The sequence below is a fragment of the Paroedura picta genome, chromosome 3, assembly GCF_049243985.1.
Source record: "Paroedura picta isolate Pp20150507F chromosome 3, Ppicta_v3.0, whole genome shotgun sequence".
Lineage (NCBI taxonomy): Eukaryota > Metazoa > Chordata > Lepidosauria > Squamata > Gekkonidae > Paroedura > Paroedura picta.
This window is the reverse complement of record NC_135371.1, coordinates 62,494,003-62,517,830: the sequence shown is the minus strand read 5'-3', so window position 1 is coordinate 62,517,830 and position 23,828 is coordinate 62,494,003. Positions and strand designations below refer to the sequence as shown.

General features: G+C 43.5%; 1 protein-coding gene across 3 annotated transcripts in view; it reads left to right on the top strand.

The window, feature by feature from the left end:
* BSN (bassoon presynaptic cytomatrix protein) overlaps nucleotides 1-23,828 on the top strand; it is a 373,610-nt gene that overhangs the window by 20,451 nt on the left and 329,331 nt on the right. For all 3 annotated transcript variants that reach the window (XM_077326011.1, XM_077326010.1, XM_077326012.1), the window contains exon 2: nucleotides 9,230-9,629. In XM_077326011.1, coding sequence (XP_077182126.1) covers nucleotides 9,230-9,629 — 400 coding nt within the window. The remainder of the gene's footprint in view (nucleotides 1-9,229; nucleotides 9,630-23,828) is intronic.

Genomic DNA, 23,828 nt, shown 5'->3' with positions numbered 1-23,828 from the left:
CCCAATCCTCCAGGCTGCGACCCGGTACTGGGCCGTGGAGCCCTCGGCACCGGGCTGCAGCGGGAGGGCAGCTCCACGCCTGCGCCCTTGCACCATGCCTCCTCCCCCACAGCATGGCGCTCGCCAGTGGACACAAATGCACAGGCGCGGAGCTGCCGCAACTGCACATTTGTGCCCGTGCCTCCCCCCCACAACGCTGCTAGGCCTTCCCCCCGCGCCTCCCTCTCCCCCCCTGGTCCCCGGCCTGAAAAAGGTTGAGGACCACTGCTATAGGGGGCATAGAAGAGTTGTATAGTTGGCATATTTAGGTCAGGAACTTCCTAGTATTTTTCAAATAATCTCTTCCTGTTTCCTGATTCCTGTTTCTCAGTTGGAGACTTCCTGTTCCTTTAAAGGGCCGACTTTTGCATCCATTTCTGCACTAAAACATGCCCTTTCAGAGCCAGGCCCTAATTGCTGCTCACTTACCTTACAACAAGGGAATAATCAGATATACCAATTTCATGGGGTTTTTTTGAAGCACATTCTCATTCAAGGCCATTCATTGGGGAAACTCTAGCATTCAGGGCTTTTTGTCTCTGGCTGCCATTGTTCCCCATCCCCTTGTAGTGTCACTTCTGTTGGCAACCTTCTTTCCCTCCCCCCCCCCCCCCCATCTCATCCAACTTTATTCACTTTTTCAAAAAAGGCTGAATGTGTTAATAATGCTAGTTCTTATCAGATCAGCTTCTGGGAGACAGACACTTCCCTCCCCCTTTTTCTTTTTTCCTTGAGTTGGCACTTTTGTGCTGGAGGGGTTGATGGTAATTCACCAACACAATTCTGTTGGTGTGCTTCATCGATTGTTCCTTTAATAACTACGTTGAACTTTTGTGTTGAACTTTTGTGTTTTCTGTCTATATATGGTTAACACATCTAGCCCACAATTTGGAGGGGGCTTTGTGTTTTCTGTGCGGTCTCTACACTGTCAACACATTTCAGCCATATTTTTTTTGGGGGGGGGGACCCAATGACCATGCTCTGGGAATTTGCTTGGCAATCAGTGCTCGTGGTTAGAATAGAGCTTTGATAGTTTTGGTAATGTGAGAACTCAGTCAAGCATTTCACTTTTCAAAAACGGCCTTTGCTGTGTCTGTGTGGGGACAATAAATGGCCAAAAGAGTAAGTTGCCATTTTATATGAATACAGTGGTTCCTGTGATCCCATAGCATATCCCCCCAAAAAGTGAAGAAAAGATATACAACATCAGAGTACCCCACGAAAGTTAGTTATGTCTGTTGCTATTACTCAGTGTTATAACTCAATCAGGCTCAATAATTTTTTTTTTAAGTTTGAAGGCACTGTCATTTCTGAATTGGGGGAAAGGCCAGAAAATGGCAGGGGGACAATGAATGGGTATAGTCATTATGTAACAATATTGGGCACATGAGAAAGGGGGAAAAAGGATGCCAGGAAGTTTCCATATCCCATCCATCCGTTTAAGTGCAGAAACTAAATGGTGTTATAATGCCTCAGTGTTATAATGCAATCAGGGTCAATATTTTTTTTAAGTTTGAAGGTGCTGTGATTTCTGAATGGGGGGAGATGTTCCGAGGCTTGATTCTGAACAGAAAAGGGGAAATGGAGGTAAATGATCACAATGCAGAACACCTGGTAGAAATTGCAAACACTAGAAATGAGAGTGATCTAGAAATAAGTGTAGGGTGAATCTTCAGTGCAGAAATGGTCTTCCTATGTAAAGTTGGTTCTCTTCTTAATAAAAATTATTAATGCTTTAAACAGCTTGATGCTGTGCTCTTTTTGCATATTTATTTATTTGTTTGTTTGTTTGTTCGTTTGTTTATTTGTTTATTTATATTTATATTCCGCCCTTCCCTACGGCTCTGGGCGGTTTACAGAAAACATTTACATGGAAACATTTACATGGAACGTTATCAATATCAATATAACAATATAATAACAATAACATGCCAACTGGAACTGGAACAGTATTTCAACAACAATAACCTTGACACTCCTTTGGTAGGTTCGACCTTTCAGTCGGGGGGGGGGGGAACACCTGGGAGGGCCCGTATTCAGCCGGTGCTTGGTCATCTGCACTGGTTACCAGTCTGTTTCTGGGTCAAGTTCAAGGTATTGGTACTAACCTTTAAGGCCATATGTGGTCTGGGTCCTGCCTACCTGCGGGACCGCTTGGTTGCTTATGCCCCCTGCAGAGCTCTCTGCTCTGCGGGTATGAATTTACTGGTAGTCCTGAGCCCCTGGGAGATACGCTTGGCCTCAACCAGGGCCAGGGCCTTTTCCATCCTGGCCCCGGCCTGGTGGCTCGCGGAAGAGCTGAGGGCCCTGCCGGAGTTACCAGCTTTCCGCAGGGCCTGCAAGCCGGAGCTCTTCCGCCAGGCATAGGGTTGAGGCCAGGGCAGAGTCCCGGGTTTTCCAACTGGATCCCAAGTTCCATCAGACCAGCTCTCGCTCTCAACTAGAGGGAGATCATGGCCCCACCCTGAACAAAATGGGAAGGAATTATAAGGATGTCCACTGTTGCCATTGTGATATTGTTTTACTGTGTAAACTGGGTCAATTGAAGTTTTACTGTTTTAAATTTTATGATGTAAACCACTGCGAGATCTATCAAAGAGCAGCGGTATACAAATCTAAAATAAATAAATAAATAAATGTTATGGGTCAGTCGGCCTCAAGTAAATGCCTGGTGGAAGAGCTCCTTTTTGCAGGCCCTGCGGAATTGTGGAAGTTCCGGCAGGGTCCTGATATCTTTGGGGAGCTCATTCCACCAGGTGGGGGCCAGGAATGAAAAGGCCCTGGCCTTTGTTGAGGTTCGACATGCCTCTTTAGGACCATGAATCTGCAGCCACTTGGAAGTGGCAGAGCATAGAGCTCTTCTGGGAGTATAGGCAGGGAGGCGGTCTCTCAGGTTCACTGGGCCCAGACTGCGTATGGCCTTAAACTCTAGCAATTTAAAGATTGTTATAAGGGTGGATCTGGGGGAAAGATCTGTAAAAATAATGAGAATGTGAGTCTTGGCTTCATGTTTTTGTAGATTTTGGTAAAACCTGTATATCAAAGGAAAAACCGCAAGGGTCAGTGCAGATCATGCTAGATTTGCTTTTTATATGAACACAAGAAATGCTGTAAAAGTAAGAACGGATCTTTTCATGAAATATTTGTATAATTTAATAATTACATTTTTCTCCCTATCTTTCTACAAGGTGTGGGTTTCTTGTTTTGTAGAACAATAAAATCAGAGTCCACTAGCACTATTAAGACCAACAAAGATTTATTCAGGGCGTGAGCTTTCAAGTGCAAGCACTCTTCCTCAGACTATAATCTCCTTACATGACAGGGAATATATAGCAAAAATAAATTCTGTTACATTAGTAGACTGTGTCACACAACCAAATACAGCCAATGATAATTCTTTGTCAAAACAGCCAATCAATCCCCTGGAATTCAGTGTAGTTTACAAAAACACCAGGTGAAACAAAACTGCCTGTGTTAGTGATCAAAGGCTCTCACCTCACCGTATGCTGCTTCCCCCATCTGTCTCCATATAACTGTGAAACATTCCTGCAAGGGAATTGCTGGTAACTATCTTATCCCAAGGCCAGGAAGTTAAACTCAAAATTCCATTACATTGTTAAGTATAAATTACATTACATTGTTAAGTATAAATTGTTTCATAGGTATAGGTATAGGACACCAAAAATGACCGTTAAAATTGTTAAAAACTATGCAAACAAATGCTGGAAAGATGGTAGCAAAGTAGGCTTCTCCTTCTAAATGTGGTGGAAACGTGAAAAAGTTTATAAGCTTTGGGCAAAAGTTCATACCATTGTGTAAAAGGGGATTGAAACAGGGAATTAAGTGTAGTAAATGAAGAGCACAATCTATTTTTTTCTGTATCAATAATGTAGATTACTTGTATTGTACTATCTTTATTCTTGGAAAATAAAACAAAAACTTTGAATAAAAAAAACAAAACAAAACAAAATTCCATTACATTGCCTTCCCTTACAGTCACATTATCACAAATAAAATAATTTGTGAGGAAGATGGATACACAAGTTGAACAAGGTTAGCATGAATAGTGTGATCAAAAAACCTATGTCTTTGTTGAGTCCTGGGTATGTCATAGTTTTGAGTGTTGTAATAATGGGGGTTTCTGTTGCCCCTTGGCCCGCAAGGGCCTCTCGCTGTGTCGCAGATATGGCAAGAGGTGTTTGCAAACCGAGGGACAGCTCTCCAGGTGCTGCGAGCGGCGGGGCAGGGAACTTTCCATTGCCCCTTGGCCCACGAGGGCCTCCTGCCGCATCGCAGTTGCGGTGAGAGGCCTTCATGGGCCAAGGGGCAGCTCTCCCGATGGCGCAGCCAGGGGGGAGTTGCCCCTTGGCCCGCGAACGCCACAGCGATATGGTAAGCTTCCCCTTTCCCCCTTCTGCCCCTTTCAAAGCCCTTTTTTTAAAAAATGGGCTTTGATGCTAGTTAAATAATAATTTAAAATGATAAACTGGAACAGAAAGAGAATAAATACTTCCTGTCTGCTTCTATTGTGATGCCAAATGGTAGTTGTATAATGGGTGGTGGAAAGCTTGCTGCTATAACTCTGAAAGACAAAGGAACGCACAGCCAGAAGGAGACTGACCTGGTCATATCACAGGGGGAAAGTTAAGGCAGTGGAAAACCACATTCACTATTTACTGACCAGTAGGAGGACAAAGATTTCATGTCTTTCTTTCTCTTCTCATATGGTGATTTTCCTACCAGGATATAACTTGCCTATATTATTTGTTAATAGCCTGCCTTTCTCTTTGAGGCTCAAGACAGTTTACAAAAATATAAAAACAATGCAGAAACTATGAATCATTCAATAAACTGCAGTAGGATTAGAGGTACAATATTAAGAAACATTGTGAATAAAAACAGTATAAGATATGACATACCATAAATATAAAAAATATGAAAACTCCCTATGTGTATGTGTGTTTATATAATTTTTCCCGGTTTTCTATCCAAAGTGGTTCAAATATGCCTTTGATGTGAAAGGCATATTTCACATCATTTACACGTAGCAGGAACTCACAGATTTATGCTACATATGCATGACTCACACACGTATGACAAATAGGCATGTGTATTCATCATGTTTTACAGTGTCCCCCAAAATAATCATTAGAAAAATATTATTAAAAATATTATTTATTTATTGCATTTGATTGAAATTCAACAGTCATTTGATTGCTGTTCCTCTGTTGCATGCTTATATATTGCATTAGTTAGTGAAATTCTGTATTAAATTGATTGTCTGGACCATTATGGGTATTTACCACTTCGGCATGCTGTCTTTCCATTGAGACTATTGATGCTGATATGGGGAGAAAAGCCACTCTTGTTATGATAAAATCTGAACCTCTGCACAAGCTATTTCTGAGCTAAGACAGTCAACAGGCCTAATCACAAGGACATCTCATGATGTGCTCTAGACTACTCCTTTATAAATTAAGTTTATTAATTTTGTTTTGTATTTTAATCTAGTGCTATTTACACAGGAATTCAGAGAATATGTGTAGGACAAAGCGACTCAGTCTACAAACAGGGTTGAGAGCTGAACAAGCAAACCTAAAGAGATTGAAGCTAGACAGAATATGAAGATTGCAATATAGCATTCTGGTGAATTGGACAGGGCTTGCCATCTAAAAAGACCTAGATATAATCCTGTCCTCTGTGTCCCCCAAAGGAAACTAAGTTATAGTGAGCAAAATTTGCTCAAGGTCCCCAGCCCCCAAAATGTAAAACTTAACCAAGAGCAGGGTCCTTGGAGAGATCAGAGCCCTGCAGGACCTAGGACAGTTCAGCAGGGTGGCAAGACAAAGCTATTCTGCCAGGTTGAGGTTGGAGATAACTCTGGAGATCTGGCCTCCCTGCCTGAAGACATCCGTCCAGTCAGAACATCAGCTAGACCATCAATCCTCTTCTCACCCCTCTATGTTTACATCACACCCCCCATCAGAAAGAGAAGAGGCAGCATAGAATGACCTATTTTAATTTAATCTGATATTTATATTCTATTATTATTGTTTATTTATATAGAATCATAGAATAATAGAGTTGGAAGGGACCTCATGTGTCATCCAGTCCAACCCCCTGCACGATGCAGGACACTCACAACCCTATCATTCATCCACTGTCACCCTTGAGCCTTCAGAGAATCAGCCTCTCCATCAGATGGCTATCCAGCCTCTGTTTAAAAATTTCCAAAGATGGAGAACCCACCACCTCCCAAGGAAGCCTGTTCCACTGAGAAACCGCTCTGTCAGGAACTTCTTCTGGATCTTTAGACGGAATTTCTTTTGAATTAATTTCATCCCATTAGTTCTGGTCCGTCCCTCCGGGGCAAGAGAGAACAACTCTGCTCCATCCTCTATATCAATGGTTCCTAACTCCCGGTCCGGGGACTGGGACCAGTTTTTGGATCAGTCAGTACCGGGCCGCAGCTCCTCCTCGTCCTCCTCTCCGCTGCTGCCTTGGGGGCTGCCCTGCCATTCTGCCGCCAGCTCACCTTTGGTGCTCTCCAGTGGCCGCCATGGCTGGGGCTCCCCCTCAGCGTGGTAATGTGCAGCTGCTGCTGGCAGCACCCCCCAGCGGGCGGCGGGAAGTCAGGGGTGCCGGTGGGAAAGCAAGTGGAGCAGGGGCTCATGCGGCAGCAGCATCTCTCAGCAAAAGACTACCCCCCCCTGGGCCTCAGTAAAATTGTCAAGTGTTGACCAGTCCCCGGTGATAAAAAGATTGGGGACCACTGCTCTATATGGCACCCTTTTAAGTACTTGAAGATGGTTATCAAACCCCCTCTCAGTCATCTCCTCTCCAGGCTAAACAGACCAAGCTCCCCCAAACTTTCTTCATACGTCTTGGTCTACAAACCCCTCACCATCTTTGTTGCCCTCCTCTGGTCACACTCCAGTTTGTCTATATGTTGTTACCTGTCCTGAGCGTTTGAGGAACAGTGGATTATAAATAAAATTTTATTATTCTTATCATCATCATCATTCTTGAAAAGCAGGAGGTTAGGTGGAAACAACTGAAAGTAACATGTTTCTGCTTTTGAACATAAAGTCTTCGTTCATGCACAGAGCTGTGAGAGCTTCCAATGTATCTGGTATTTATGGCTGAGATATTCACTAATGAAGGAAGCAGGGATGAATGGGACTGTATACATAATGTTAAAAAAGAAGCTTCTGCAGTTGTGCCCAATACCACCACCACTGATGAATTTTTAAATTAGAAATAGTGAGCAAGCAGCAACTTCAGAACCATTCTGAAACATCTTTTGGCAGATAAACCTTTGACTATGAATAGTTGAATTCTCTTTACTTAAGGGAGATATGCCATACCAGAGGAGATATTTTTTTGTTGCTGTACTAAGATTTTATATTGGTCTCTGTGGTTTTTTTTTTGGGGGGGATGGGGTTGTAAACTATTTTGAGACCTCCTTTTTTGGAGAAAAGTAGAATTAAATATTTTAAGTGAATTGCAATAAAAATGTTTTTGTTCAGGGTGCGCAGAACAATCATATTAATCGACTTAATATGTTGTAAACTGCCTTGAGCCCTATGGGAGAGTGGCAGTTTAGAGATATGATAATGACGACAACAACAACAATAATTAATAATAATACAAAATAACCAAAATATTGATGAGACTAGAAATTAAGCCCACTGTAAAAAAAATACAGCAGGCACTAGCGGATGGGAAGGAAGAATGTAGGGAAGGAAGGTAGAAGAGGGAAGGAGGAATGGGAGGGAGAAAGGAGGGGAAGGGGTGGTTGAAGGGATGAATAGAAGGGAGAAAAAAAGGAAGTGAGCAAGGAAGTAAGGCAGAAAGACAGGAAGCAAGTGAGAGGGAGAGACAGAGACACAGGAAGGAGATGGAGAAAGAGAGGAAGTCAAGAAGTCAGAAGGAAGGCAGGCAGGGAGGTAAGTGGAATTGGATGGGATAGGTGTGTGTGTGAAGGGACTGGTGGTCGTGGGGGCGAGGGGGGGAGATGGCGGGGTGTGTGTGTGTGTGCTTGTGTGGGTTGAAGTGACAGTGGAGCATGAGGGGATCGTGGGGGTGAGGGGGCTGAGTGGGGGAAGAGCGCGGTGGCTGTGTGTTTGTGCTTGTGTGGGTTGAAGCGGCAGCAGAGTGCAGGGGGATCGTGGGGGCGAGGGGGCTGGATAGGGGAAGAGCGCATTGGCTGTGTGTGTGTGCTTGTGTGGGTTGAAGCGGAGGTGGAGCACGAGGGCATCGCGGGGGTAAGGGGTGGGCAGGAGAAGAGCGCAGTGGCTGTGTGTGGGGGCTTCTGTGGGTTGAAGTGGTGGCGGACAGCGGGGGAGCGCGGGGACAAGGGGGCGGGGGAAGAGCGCTGTGGCTGTGTGTGTGTGCTTGTGTGGGTTAAAGCAGCGGCAGATAATTGAAGCCCAAGGTGGTTTGTCGGAGGCCAGCACCATGGCACGGAGAGGAAGGGTGGTTGTGGCAGCCACATGCAGCCACACAGCTCTGCGCCTGTGTGCAGATAGAGGCTTGCACACTGCCACTGCCGCCACCCCTGCTCTTTGCGCTATGGCGCTTGCCTCCTATGTGCTGCCTTGGGCTTTGGTGACCACCAATGTTGTTCCTGGGGGGTAGGCCACCCTGATTGGCCCTGCCCCTACAACTCTTGCTCTCCTTCCCTGGACGCTAGCCACTTTGCTCTCAGACGCCTGAGAGAGACACACAGAGATAAAGAGAGCCCTGCCAAACCGCAAACGACCCCTGATTACCTGCTATGGCTCCTGCTGAGAGAGAGAGAGAGAGAGAGAGAGAGAGAGAGAGAGAGAGAGAGAGAGAGAGAGAGGAGCCCCAAACTGCAAACCAGCCTTGAAACGAGCCCTCATTACCTCCTATGGTTCTTGCTGCAAGAGAGAGCGAGATATGCGCCTGCCGGTGTCCCCTGGATCTTAGCACCCATTGCATTCCTGGTTGAATGGGCTTTCTTGCTAGTCTCTTATATGAAATGATTCCACAAATCAGTGGATATCCTTAGAGTCCTTTATATTAATATCATTGCAACAGACCAATAGTCATACTTGTGTGTTGTGATACTTTTATCATATTTTTGTAGATAGTTTTTAAGATTTGCCAGTAGAAGCTACAGTTCTCTGTAACCTGATTTATGCATGTGTTTAATATATTTCAGCATACCGAGAAGACCAGATCAATCAGACCACTCTTTTGGACAGAGGGCAGCTTCCCCATCCCTTAAACAGGCTGCTCAGACTAGCGGAAGCACAAGAGAGATGAGGAGCCCTGGGCAGACCATCCAGCAGGCTGATGGGCCAAGGAGAACACTTCAAGTGGACAGCAGGGACCAGAGATCAGGACGTTCACCATCCGTGTCACCCGATCGAGGCAGCACCCCTACCTCACCTTATTCTGTCCCCCAAATTGCTCCCCTCCCCAGCAGCACTCTCTGTCCTATATGCAAGACAACAGAACTCACCTCCTCTCCTAACCAGCCAAACTTCAACACCTGTACACAGTGTCACAATAAAGTCTGCAACCAGTGTGGATTCAACCCCAACCCTCATCTGACCGAGGTAACTGGTTCTTTGTATATCTGTGAATTAGCCTAACATTTTGAGACAGCTGAAATGCAAAACAGGCTTGATTTCTATCGATGAATGAGGTTATTAGATTGAGGAAGCACTATGTTCTATGAAAAAGTTGTTCTGAAGTCAATCCATGAGGATTATTTTTGAAGTCTGGGTGATTGTGGGGATGGACAGTGTGTTAGATGTGAACTGGTAAGAATAGATTGAGGAGGCAGGTAACATTTGTATTATAGTTTGTATTCTGCAAATACAAAACAACAGCTAAATGGGTTTCATCAGTTCTGTTCACCAAATAGTTTAGATTTTCTACTATCCATAAAAAGTATGTAGATAAAGCAGTACTTTAATTTTCTTAGCAGTGACCACTGTGGTTTCCCCACAATTGCATTGTCAGTGAATGTCTTTGCTATATGACTTCATTATCTTTTATTCTGTAATCTGTCTTGAGTCTTAGCAAGTGTCATGAGTTAGTGACTGATTTGTGATGAACATCAAGGCCTCATTAATGTGGTTCTTACATGATTTTAGCAGCAAGAATGGGCAAAGATCCAATGTATAAGTAATGGCCTTCACAGATCCCAGGATCTTGTCTACAACATCAGTAATTGGGTCATCATATTCCATAAACAGACCAGAGTATGTACTAGACAAATATCAAGTCATAGTGATGAATAGTTGTTGGAGTTACTAGCTATACTAGCTCCCTCGTGGGGTCCCACAGGGCTCGGTGCTCTCCCCCACATTATTTAACATCTCTATGCGCCCTCTGGCTCAACTGGTGTGGAGTTATGGGCTGGGTTGCCATCAGTATGCTGATGACACCCAGCTCTTTCTCCTCATGGATGGCTACCCGGACTCTCCCCCGGAACCATTCGCCAGATGTTTGGAAGCCGTGGCTGGATCGCTTGAGCAGAGTCGCCTGAAACTCAACCCCTCCAAGACGGAGGTCCTGTGGTTGGGCAGTAGGGGAGCAGACCAGGAAGCACACTTACCCTCTCTGGCCAGGATGCAACTTAAGATCACGTCTCAGGCCAGAACTTTGGTGGTGACCATTGATGCCTCACTCTCGAGGCACAGGTCAAGCAGGTAGCTGGTCAGGCATTTTTCCATCTTCGCCAGACTCGGCTACTAGCACCCTATCTGTCCTCCGAACACTTGGCCACAGTGATCCATGCGACGGTCACCTCCAGATTAGATTTCTGTAACTCGCTCTACACTGGCCTGCCTTTGGGTTTGACCTGGAAACTGCAACTGGTCCAAAATGTGGCTGCTAGGGTCCTCACAACTACACCTTGGAGGGCCCATATCCAGCCAGTGCTGAGGCAGCTGCACTGGTTACCGGTTATATTCCGGATCAGGTTCAAGGTTTTGGTTTTGACCTTCAAGGCCATTTGTAATCTGGGCCCAGCGTATATGATGGACCGCCTATTGCCCTATACCCCCCCCCGCAGGGCATTACTCTCTGCATGGGTTAACCTGTTGGTCATTCCCGGCCCCAAGGAAGCTCACCTGGCCTTGACCAGGGCCAGGGCCTTTTCAGTCCTGGCCCCAACCTGGTGGAATGAGCTCTCAGAAGAGCTGCGGGCCCTGCGGGAACTTTCAACATTCTGCAGGGCCTGCAAGACGGAGCTCTTCCACCAGGCTTTTGGCTGAGGCCGGGCAGCAAGAGAGATCCGCCCCCCTCCCACAAATGTGGCGGTTGCATGCGCCATAAGCCCCCTCTTTTTTTCTTTCCTTTAGTGGGGTTATGGAAATTGGGTTAGTTGAATGACCCTGGCCACCATTCTTGTCTTGCCTTGTTGTGATTAATGTACTATGTTATATTGTTCTTATTACTATTTTTAGGGGATTGGTTTTATGTGACCCGCCTCAAGCCTCCGGGGGGAGGCGGGTTATAAATTAAAGGATAATAATAATAATCTTTAACCGCTCCTGCGGAGCGGATTAAATAATCGGTTAAGGGCACCCAAGGTGGGCCCTGTCCGTGATGAGGAAGGATAGGCCCCTTCCCCTGGACTGAGAATTGGAGGGCCCAATAGGCAGGCGCAAAGCGCCTACCGATTGGGCCCTCCGATTGTCAGTCCGGCGCCAAGGGACCAATCGCGAGCTGCGTGCACGGCTCAGGATTGGTCCCGTCTGCCCCCCCAACTCGGAACCATGCGGCCGCCTGCCATTACCTCCCAAGCTCCCGAGACCGACGGTCCACCACTGCCCCCGCGCCCAGGAGCACCCGCCACCAGCCCCAGCGGTAAACACGCCTCCGCCCAACCACCCTAAACAGCTCCCACGACCCCGCAGCCGCCCCGTCAACAACGCCCAAGCTGCTCCGGCCTTCCCCCATCAAGAACGCTGCCGCCAAGAGCGGCTGCCGACGCCCTACCTTCCAGGACGTGACTTCGTTGCCGGCCCGCCCACCACAGAGCACCTGCCGCCCGCTCCCTCCCTGTGGGACGCAAAGCCCTGTCGCCACCAGTGGGGGGGGGGCTTCCCACTCCCTTTAGCACGCTTTACGGGCCAAAGGGAGCCGCAGCCACCCTCTCACACCCTCCTGCCTGCCGCCCCTTTCAAGGCCCATTTTTAAAATTGGCTTCGATACTAATCGTAACATAAAACCTGATGAGTGCTGTGTTACCTTTGGCTTTGGAATGAGAAGAATATTCTTTTCTGTTGCTTTTGCTTCTCTGTCTCTGAATTGCCTTTTTTCTTTGTCTTTGCTGATCTGTCCACCTTGATTTTATTTGGCAACTTGTATTCATAATTAACTACTTCTGGTCTGTAGCTTTATCCATGCCAAATTCTTTAAAATAATAACACTCAGATACCTAAGTAGGAAGAAAATGACCCAGTTTTATTTCTTGCTTCATGTTATATAAGGCTAACAACTCCTGAGCATAATGTTTTTTAAATCAGTCCTTTAAAGAACCTGATATTCAAAGTTGCCTTTCACTAAGAGGTGTTTTGATCTTATTTTGGTATGCCAAATAGTTGGATAGAAGTTGTGTGTGTGGGGGGGGGGCATTGACAGCAAGTCTTGGAAAGGACCTGCTCTCTTCAACATGTTTTGTTGTTCTCATCCTTAAAAGGGGGAACTGAGTTCTGGTCAGTTCTCACAGTGAGACACTCTTCACGCTGAGTTGAATAACATGATGCATTCTTCTTCACTGACTGATGCTGTAGTTTATTACAGATAGAAATGTTTCTTCACTAATTGACTCTTGGATAGGGTAAGGAATAAAGCTAAGTACCTAAAAATATCAGTTTTAATGATTTCCAGCTTCTGTCCTTTAATGTGATGTTTCTGTAGGGCAGTTCCACCTGAAAGTTCATTATGAAAGAGATCTGAAGATATTAGCCATTCACAGTGAGGGACCCATATGTTATCTTTTTTTCTAAAACCAGTTCTCTGTGTTGTTTTTCCAGCACTGAAACAACAATATTACATTCCTGGCAAATTCAGTACTTGGTTATAGAATCTTTTCTTATTATTCATCTCCTGAAGTATATTTTATAACAATCCATCCATATATTTCTTATGTATTAAAGGTAAAGGTAAAGGTATCCCCTGTGCAAGCACCGAGTCATGTCTGATCCTTGGGGTGACGACCTCTAGCGTTTTCTTGGCAGACTCAATACAGGGTGGCCTTGCCAGTGCCTTCCCCAGTCATTACCGTTTACCCCCCCCCAGCAAGCTGGGTACTCATTTTACCAACCTCGGAAGGATGGAAGGCTGAGTCAACCTTGAGCCGATTGCTGGGATTGAACTCCCAGCCTCATGGGCAGAGCTTCAGACAGCATGTCGCTGCCTTACTACCCTGCGCCACAAGAGGCTCATTCTTATGTATTACAATATGTATTACTTCACCTTGGTTGAAGTAGATTAACTATGCAGTCCTATGTAGAGTTATTCTGCTCTAAGTCCATTGAAATCAGTGGGTTTATAGTGGAGTACCACTGCATCAGATTGCACTGTTAGTTTCCCTTCAGTAGGATATCGATTTGCACAGGGAGGTGATCTACCAAAGTGCTGCCAATCACTCATCTTCACTGGCCCCAACTTCTGTAACCTGAATGAAGGATAAAATCAGGAGGCATCCAGGTAGTGACCTATAACAGCAATCTCAAATCATAATTCAGTGAGTGGGTCAGCCGGTGGATCTCAGGTGATGTTCTAACCTTCTTAAACACTGAGGGAAAGAGGAAGGAACAATAAAGCACATAAATTCTGTGCTGGATTTGAGCTGGGGTCCATCCTAGCTGACAGCATCCAGGCAGATGCCTCAAGAGAGCCCCACACCATATGATAGTCAGAGGAGCACTGCTGCCGGAGGTTTCATTTTGAATCTATTTGTGGTGTTTTGTTGTCCCAGGCAAGGCACACTCACACAACGAACAGACTAAGAGTAGTGTGTGGTCCCATGCTGCTGATCGCTGGGACAGAGCTGAGTCTTTCTGATGAATATGCATGCCCCTCCTAAGCAGTCACGGGGATGGCTTGAATGGATAGCGAGGGTGAGGGTTGACTGAGGTGCCTTATTTTCTCAAACAGCTGAATTCATTATGCTTTCTTCTGTGGTAGGAGAGCTCCATGGGAGATGTCATTGTAGATACATAATGGCTCTACCTGCTGTTTTATCCTTGAGATAACCTTGGGAGGTTAGGCTGAGATACAGTGATGGCCACAAAGTCAGCCAGTAAGCTGTCCTAAGCTGACATTCCAACCACTACACACCACTGCTTCATTTCCATAAAGAAAACGAAAGTGTTCATCTCTTCAACGGGCAGGCACAGTGCGCCCTTCTTCATTTAGCAATCTTTCATTTGGCAGTAAAACCGGAGAAAGCCTTTGCTGCAACCTTTGCCGTGTGTCCTTTTTTATTTTAAAAATTATTTCCACACAACCATTAGGACTCACATCCAATTAAAGATGCAGCACCCCGGCCACTGTTACTTCTCAGTCTACATCTATGTCAAAGGATTTTGACATTTGTACAGCGGCTGTGCTTGAATTATGCCCCTGTTGTGTTAATGCATGTTTGCATGAGTATTTTGCATGCAATATATTTTCCTATGAATGTTCATTATGCTTTTCCATTTAGAGAAATGAAACTGAATTTTGTGAATGCCATTAAAAGGTATTAAGAGGCTGAGAATAAATAAAATGATTTATAAGCTCAAGTGAGTTAGCATCAACATTCTCTCAGAAGTTACCCATTTCCGCTTGTTCTACAGCAAATAAGGAAACTAACAAACCAACTTCAATAATTCTTCTTTTCTTTTTTCTGTGGAGAATTTAAGTGAACAGTAAATATGACAGGAGCACAAAGAGGAGTTTCTGAAAGGAAGAGCCTCAGAAATGAGGCACATTAAAAAGATATCAACAGTTACTAAGGGACATTGAGGCCCCACCCACTTTCTAAAAACACCTGATGGACTCCAGGGCCTAGTCTGCACACTAAATATAATGCACTTTCAATGCACTTTTGAAGTAGATTTTCCTGTTCTGCACAGGAAAATCCAGTTGCGAAAGCACATTGAAAGTGCATTATCCTGTGTGTGCAGACTAGGCACCACATTAAGAACCCCTGCTATATATAAAAGATATCACCAATTTAATTTAAGCAGGGGGCATTTTTCTTCTCTGAATTAATTTATAGTGTTGCACTTTATAATCCCAGTTTTCAAAGGAAAAAAGGGAAGAAGAAGCAGGCATGTAATTTCCTGACTACAATATGTACAAGCAGTTGCTGCAGCTTCTTCAGTGAAGAGCTACTAGACTGGGGGTGTGGCTAAAGATGTCGTCCTGAGAGGGTGGCAGGGCATCTGCTCTGCTATCTCTGAAGCCTGACAGGGGTCAATTGTGCAAGCAATTGGCAGAAAAGAGGAGGGGTACGCAAACCCCACCTCACCTTTCTACCCAGGAAGTTCTTGGGGCCGTCTCCAATCCTTTAGGGAGTATATCTCCCTGGATTATAGGCTGTCAGCGTTCCAGGTCCAGAGGACGACTGCCATTTTCTACCTCGGACTTTCTTTTCTCTCTTTAATCTTAAAGTATCTGCTTCAACCCTACATGATGATTTACCACAAATGAACGCTTTGAACTGAGGGGAGGACATCGGCTGAGTTCCAAAACATCATTTACTGCAAGTATCTCTCGCTTTTTTTTTTCTCCGTCTCTCTTCCTGCATCAAAGCCCTTTGTTTCCCCCCTCCTCTTACTCTGCTCTGCCCGAAGCCACCTCGTTAAGAGGCAGGCTAATTCTCCTAACTAAGCAGAAGAAGGACTCAAATCAACTCGAATTAATTGGCAAAAGCTCTTATTGTAATTGTTTTGGTTTTTGAAGATAAGATAAGCTGTGAATGGGAAAATCTCACGAGAACTCTGTGCCAGCACGAGAATCTCTGCCTTCAATACGTCACATGCCTGTGCCGGAACATTAGAGGATAAAACAGAGGACCTCTACTGGCCACTCGTAAAACTGTTTGGGGCCGTTTTTTTTTAAAGTCAAAATCATGTCTATGTTAAAAAGATTGGCTCATCTAATAGAGATACAAACCCAAGATTACAAAGTATTTTTAGATGGATTGATCAAAAATATCTCCAAGGAGATCCAAGATGGCAAGGAAGAAGTCTTCAATAGGAATGATGGATCAATAACAGTGACTGATGACAGCTTTAAACAAGGTGGAAAACCAACAGCAGAAGAGAAATCTGAAATTCATATCTTCAAGGAGATCCAAGATGCCAAGGAAGACGTCTTTAACAGGAATAATGGATCAATAACAGTGGCTGATGACAGCTCTAAACAAGGTGGAAAACCAACAGTAGAAGAGAAATCTGAAATTCTGGAGACGGAAAATGGGATGCTGGAGTTCTGCAGCCCAGATAAGGACACCCTTTTTAAAAAGACATACAGCCATCTCAAAGCAACAGTGTACAAAAATCAATCAAAAGAAATATGGATCTGCAGTGAAAGTAACCGATTTAAAGGATCTCTCTGGGGAAAAAATTGTATTGATACTGGAGTCCAGGAGGTGCAACGGCCTCAAGATTTATCGATGCATATTCTGCGGGAAAGAGTACAACTGCACTTTCTACACCAAAGGCCAATGGGACAGAATATAATTTTACGGGAACGACAAGATGTAGCAAGCCTCGAGATGAGACCCCCTTAAGAAGACCGAAAGCTCATATTGTTTTATGTTTAATGTTATACTGTATTCTATATTTCCATTTTTATGAAAAAGGGGAAGCAGTGTCTCTTTCTCTCTTGTTTTTTTTTTGTCTCTTTTCTTTTGTAGGCATATAGGTAATATAATCATTAGTGCTGAAAATGTAAAATGGGGTTTCCCCCCCCCCTTATTTTTTATTTCTTCTATTAGGGTATTGTCCTAGGACTAAAGCCTACACTGACTTGTAGAAAATGTTTAATGTTAAGCTTTCAACTTAAATCTGAAAATATATCTGTCAGGATGGTTCTTAGAATGGGTCAAGCACAAATTGTTTTGTAGATGTATCAGAACCAAGGATAAGGAGAAGCTATAGAAGACTGAAAGCTTATATTGTTCTATGTTTAATGTTAAGCATTTAATCTAAACCTGGAAATCTTATTATTCTCTGTATTAACAACATATACTGTATCCTACATTGCTATTTTTATGAAAAAGGGGAAGCAGTGCCTTTTTTCTCTCTTGTTTCTTTTTCTTAGTAGGCATATAGGTAATATAATCGTTAGCGTTGGAAATATAAAATGGGGCTTTCCCCCCTTATTATTATTTTTTTTATTGGTGTATTGTTATAGGGCCAAAGCTCATATTGATCTGTAGAAAATGTAAAGCTCTCAACTTATACCTGTCAGGATGGCTCTTAGAATGGGTCAAGTATAAATGGTTTGTAGATGTATCTGTATTAAGGATAAGGAGAAATTATGAAATCCTTTTGTAATTTTTTTTCTTTGTACATCTTTAAGGCAAAGCCCTACTTTCCTCTCCCTTTATCAGGGTATTGATACAGGGCCAAAACTCATACTGTGCTATAAGAAATGTTTAATGTTAAGCATCTAACTCAAACCTAGAAATATCTGCTAGGATAGCTCTTAGATTGTATCAAGCAGTTAATGTGAGGTCTACGATCTCTCAAGTAAGTTGATTAATAATAACTTTTCTTTTGTATATCTAAACAGGTCTTTTTTTTTTTAATGTAGTGGAAATGTGGATGGCTCTTAGACTCATGGCTCTTAGAGTTTTGGGCAAAAGTTTATATCACTGTGGAGTCAATGTGGGGTCGTATACTCTCAAATGATGATTATATTTCTATCTTTATGAAAATAAAAAAAATCATTATAAAAAAAAAAAAGAGCTACTAGACTGGATGCTGTCAGAATTTCTTCCCCAACCCTCTGCAGCCTTAGATGCTGCTTGTAAAGGATGGGGGACACCCAGGAACAGCATGAGCACAAAGCTGGAGGGCTGTTGCAGAAGGGGAGAAATGCTGATCATCTGCCCCCTCCCTTTCATACATGCACAGATCTTGTTGATGGGATCTAAGCCATAGTGTCTTGTTTGCTACCTACCTCTTCCTCTCAGTCTCAGGTATAGTGGCTACTGGCAGGGGATGTATGTATGTGTGTAGGGTAGCCATATCTGTGTTGGAATACGCAAGCTCTGTAGCATGCATGGTTCAAGAGGATATGAAGAGTAGCCTACTGGAGGCATCGGAGGAGATACATAATTAGTATATTTAGATAGGAACTTCCTGATGATTTTCAAATTATCTCCTCTGTGTCCTGATTGGCTCAACTGGAGATTTCCTGTTCCTTGGAGAACACTTCCTCCATATTTGCCTTCAGATGAAGAAGAACAGTTAACCAGTTATACTGCTAGGACTCTCTTTCCCCTCTCTCTCTTTAAAAAGTTGTTTCAGTTCTCAGTAAATAGCTTTATCGAATAAGCCGCTGGTGCTTTGCCATTTGCCAACTCTGCCACCATTGGGAAATTCCTGGAGATGATGGAACCTGGAGAGGACAGGGATTTCAGTGGGGTACAATGCCACAGAGTGATATTCCACAGCATCCATTTTCTTCAATCTGAGCAGCTCATGACCTAGTTTGTACTATCCTGAAATGCAGTGGTGGAAGTACAGTGTGCTGGCTACAGAGAGTAGTTGTTCAACATCACACTGGAATGCTATGTCCAGTTTAGCATGTCACATTTCCAGAAGGATGTTGACAAGCTAGAGAAAACCAAGGGAACAGCTGTGAAGGCCTGAAAACATTTAGAAAATATGCCCTAGAACGAAATATTAAGGATTCAAGATTGTTTAGCCCTGAAAAGATATGATTAAAAGTGTCAAGTACTCAGTATATTTGACCATATAAAAGATAGTTATTCTCGTCTATCACAGACCGCAGGGATGAATGAGCTTGAATTCTGACAAAAGTACAAACTGCCTGGGTAGTTGTAGAATCATCTTAAATGTGTGGTTTTAAGAGGAGACTGGTTTGACAAGTCATGTTCTACTTCAGCAGATTTCCAGAATTTATGTCATAATAAATGTATTAGCCTTTAAGACGCCACAAAATTCTTTGTTTGCAAGTGGCTTAGAATTCCATTGACTTCAATGAAGGCTAGAACTCTGAAGTCAATAGGCTAAGAAAGGTATAATCATGCCTAGGGTGGCACTGTAGCACAGCTGTTTACCTGGAATTTCCCAACCTTGATTCTCTAATTTAAAAAACTCATGTCCTGAACTGTATCTCATGTTAAATGCCGATTGCCAAACATCTGTGCACCCAGGTGAATAATGTGAATTTATTTTAACATTTTCCCCAAGTACTTTAAGTTCTCTGTTTGCTTAGTTGTTCTTTGATGGCAGATATTAATCATGATGCTTGAGCACAATTTTGCTTAGAAGAGCTGGCAAGGTTATGAACATTCTTTGACATGATTTTGCTCCTTGGAATGTTGATCATTTAAGAAACTACAAATTAAGCACAATCTTCAAAGTATTTACACCCACTCAGCATTTAATTTTGCTTTCCACTAGAAGAAGCAAATTATGCTTTATTTATTCCCTTGTGCTTCACTTTGCTAGTTGACATATCAAGCTGTTGCTTATTCTGAACCCGTGTTGAGTCTGTTTTCCCAAGTATGATGACATCATTTTGAGCCATACCAATTTTAATTATTTTAATCTTGAAAGGAATGCAACTGACTGTGTCTTCATCTTATTGTCTTATTTGCTGGTATAGAAAGCAAAATTCTAAGATTTCTACTGTTTAGCCTATCCCCACAAACATTTATAATGATGCTGTAACTCTTATTGAGCTTTTGGGCTTCGTCTCTTGTTGCAAAGGATTTCACAGGGTATTAACAGCTAGTTGAAACATTTTCCATTTTGTTTTGCAGCATTTTCACCTTCCTGTTTTATTGAAGAAATAAATAAGCATCTGGTTTTCTTTTTATAGCAGATCCAATATTTTTTGTTCCTTTGCCATATTACCTAGCTTCTGTGGGAACAAAATATACTGGGTCTTTTGAGTCTTCCCTAATTTGATTTTTTTTTACTGTTGCTTAATGTTTGCCATATTTTTAAGAGAATCTGCAGAAAATAGGCTTTACATAATGGCATATTTATCAGTTGCAATTCTCTGAACCTTTTGAAATACTTATTTTCCTGCGTTCTAAATCTATTATCTATTAAATATAGATAATATGTTACTACTGCTATATAGCAGGCAATGTTTTTCAGTATAACCAGTAACAAGCGAGGTTGCTTTTATGCCCAAACAGTTCAAGTGGCTCCTTCTACTGTGCTCCCCCTCCTCTGTTTCTCTATTCTGATTTATGAAGCAAAAGAAAATAATGAAAAGGGTGTTTAACAAAACAAAAGACAAGATTTAAAAGTGCTAATAAAAATGTGTTGAATATATTATTCACCATGAATAAGGCAATTAATTCTTCTGACAGTCCTCTTTAGATTGTGTCACTTGCACATTTTGATATAGGATGTGATCAAGACGAGTTTTGAATTGTTTTAATGGTCCATGACAAACCACATGGGTGGTTCAGATTGAAACACTATGCTTTCTTCAAAGGATGTAGGCGTGTGGGTTTCCATGTGAGAGAGGGCACATGGGGGTGACAAGAAATTAAAGCAGCAGGTAGCAGAGGCAGCAATTTCAGATGTATTAAAAGCAGTGTGTCTTCCATCTTCTTTTTTTGCAATTGCTCCTTTTTCAAAGGCAACATGAAGAGCGTTGAAACAGGCTATCCCAGCACTCCATGGTTTCAAGCTCTCATGCTTTTAGGAAGTGTGTATTTTTGATCATTGCCATTAATATTATAACTACTTCAGTTGTTGCTACGTCTAGTGGTCTATATATTTAAATCAGCCGAGCCCTGATTTCAAATTTCAGAAGAAGTGTTTCAAGAGCTGAAATCTATGGGCCGATTCCAGAGACAAGTAACCATGTGTGGTTGGTTCCATGATGGCCTGGTTGAGGCTATCCCACATGGGGAGCTAATTGGGCATAGTGAGTAGTGATGTATGGTCAGAACATCTGTCCCACAGACCGATGTAGTGATGGATTTAAAGAAATGAGCAACCAGCCTGTTTGGGGCTCTGGCCAGCGATTTGCAGTGACAGTTATTTGTGACTGCTCTATCCAAGGGTCAGACAACTGCCTTCCAGCAACAGCTCCAAAGTTCCTCAAATGGGGCAAGGGCTGCTCCTTCCTCGCCTGGCCCTAACAGGGGAGACCCAGCATTTGGTGGCAGTGATTCTGGAGCCACATCCTGGTCTTTAGTTCAGGGCTCTCAAATCAGTCACATGCTGCAACCCCTCCCCCCCTGCCCAGTGATGAAGTAATAAACACAAATATAAATAGTGAAGAAAGCAGACCCTAAGAAAATTGATTCATATGAAATATGGTGTTGGAGGAGAGTCTTACAGATACCATTAGACCACCAAATCTAGACTCAATGAAGCCTGAATTCTCTCTAGAAAATAAGATGACGAAACTGAGGCTATTGTCCTGTGGTCATATCATGAGAAGATAAGGATCACTGGATTACTGGAAGAGACTGTAATGCTAGGAAACATAGAAGACAAGAAAAGAGGAAGGCCCAACATGAGATGGATTGACTCCATATGAAGGAAGCCTGAGCCTTCAGTTTGCAAGACAATGATAGGACTTTTTGGAGGTTATTAACACATAATGCTGCCACAAAGTTAGAAGGAATTTGACAGTACATAACACACATAAACATCAAATGATGAGACATTAGCAATGAGGAGAGGTCCGATAATCTCTGTACATGACAGAGAACTTCTGAGTCAGCAGCGTTTGAGACCTCTCAGGGTCTACAATTTCTGGTGAAAGTACCAAGCAGCTGCTCCTACCCCACCCCACATACATATCAGGTAAAGGTATCCCCTGTGCAAGCACCGAGTCATATCTGACCCTTGGGGTGACGCCCTCTAGCGTTTTAGAATCATAGAATCATAGAGTTGGAAGGGGCCATACAGGCTATCTAGTCCAACCCCCTGCTCAACGCAGGATCAGCCCAAAGCATCCTAAAGCATCCAATAAAAGTGTGTATCCAACCTTTGCTTGAAGACTGCCAGTGAGGGGGAGTTCACCACCTCCTTAGGCAGCCTATTCCACTGCTGAACTACTATGACTGGGAAATTTTTCCCCCTGACATCTAGCCTATATCGTTGTACTTGTAGTTTAAACCCATTACTGCGTGTCCTCTCCTCTGAAGCCAACAGAAACAGCATCCTGCCCTCCTCCAAATGACAACCTTTCTTGGCAGACTCAATACAGGGTTGTTTGCCATTCTCTTCCCCAGTCATTACCGTTTACCCCGAGCAAGCTGGGAACTAATTTTTCCGACCTCGGAAGGATGGAAGACTGAGTCAACCTTGAGCCGGCTGCTCGGATCAAACTTCCAGCCTCATGGTCAGAGCTTCAGACAGCATATCAGCTGCCTTACCACTCTGCGCCACAAGAGGCTCTTTTACATACATATTACACACACCAAAACTACTGTTAGCTATAGTATGGCCAAAGACAGAAACACTTCCCATTCACACATAAAGAAAGGAGGGGTGGTAGCAGTGAATTTTAAAACAAAACCAGCATATATCGAACAGGGGAACGAAATCCTGCCCCACCTTATGTTGGTTGTTCAAAGCAATTTTCATAGCCCTTCTTTCTTCCAGTATCAGTGCTGGAAAGGGAGAAAAATTCTAAAGGAACAAAGATCTAAGGCAGGGATGAGGGAGACAGGAGCTAACTCCCTTCACTCAAGTGCTCTATTTTAACACACACCTCACAGGGGCACTTTAACATCCCGGGAAAGGAAGGGGAAATGCTTTCACATATAATTTCTTATCTCTTTACAAACCTAATTGCTAATGCTTATAAAATTTACAATTGGGACTATATGGAAGCCCCATGCCAAGCAGTAGAAAAGCAACGGATCAGGAAAGAGTTAGGTCATCCCAAAGCTGCTTTTCCTTAAGACTCTGACTTCTGACAAAAAAAAAAAAGTACACATACTGCATTGGGGAGGGTATATATCAAGCCCAGCCCCAAGTATCTGACAGTAAAAATATCCCACAGGTTCCCCCTACCCTTGTGGTATTACAGAAGTCATAATGTTTCACAGTAATTAAATATCCAGAACCTGAAAACACTAGCATGAGGTAGACTGTTTTTTTTAAAGATGTTATTTCTCCCCTTTTGCCTATGGAATAACACATCATTATGGTTGCTTTGTGTCCTGGGCCAACTCCTACTCCCAACTTAGCCCCCCACCCATTGGGCAAGCCATGAACAACCCAATGCCCACAGAGCCCTTATCCAGAGGGGGAGGCAGCAGGGAACTCAGGAGCAGAAACCAGCCATGGGAAATGTAGGGCCAGGGCCTAGCCGAGCAGGCCCCCCTTGTACTGCTAGAGAGCAGAATGGAGATATGGGCAGCCTAGTATTGGCCTTCAGGAGTGAAAACCAGTGGATAAGAAGGACCAAAACAAGAGGAGGTGGGATAAAGTCTACAAGGGAAAGCAAAGATGCCTGCTCTCCTTTTATCACTTCCAGGAAGAAGTGAAGCTGAATTTTGATTGGGCTGGAGTCTAGGGAATGGGGCCAAGATTGAATAAAACAGGTTTCCAAGGCAG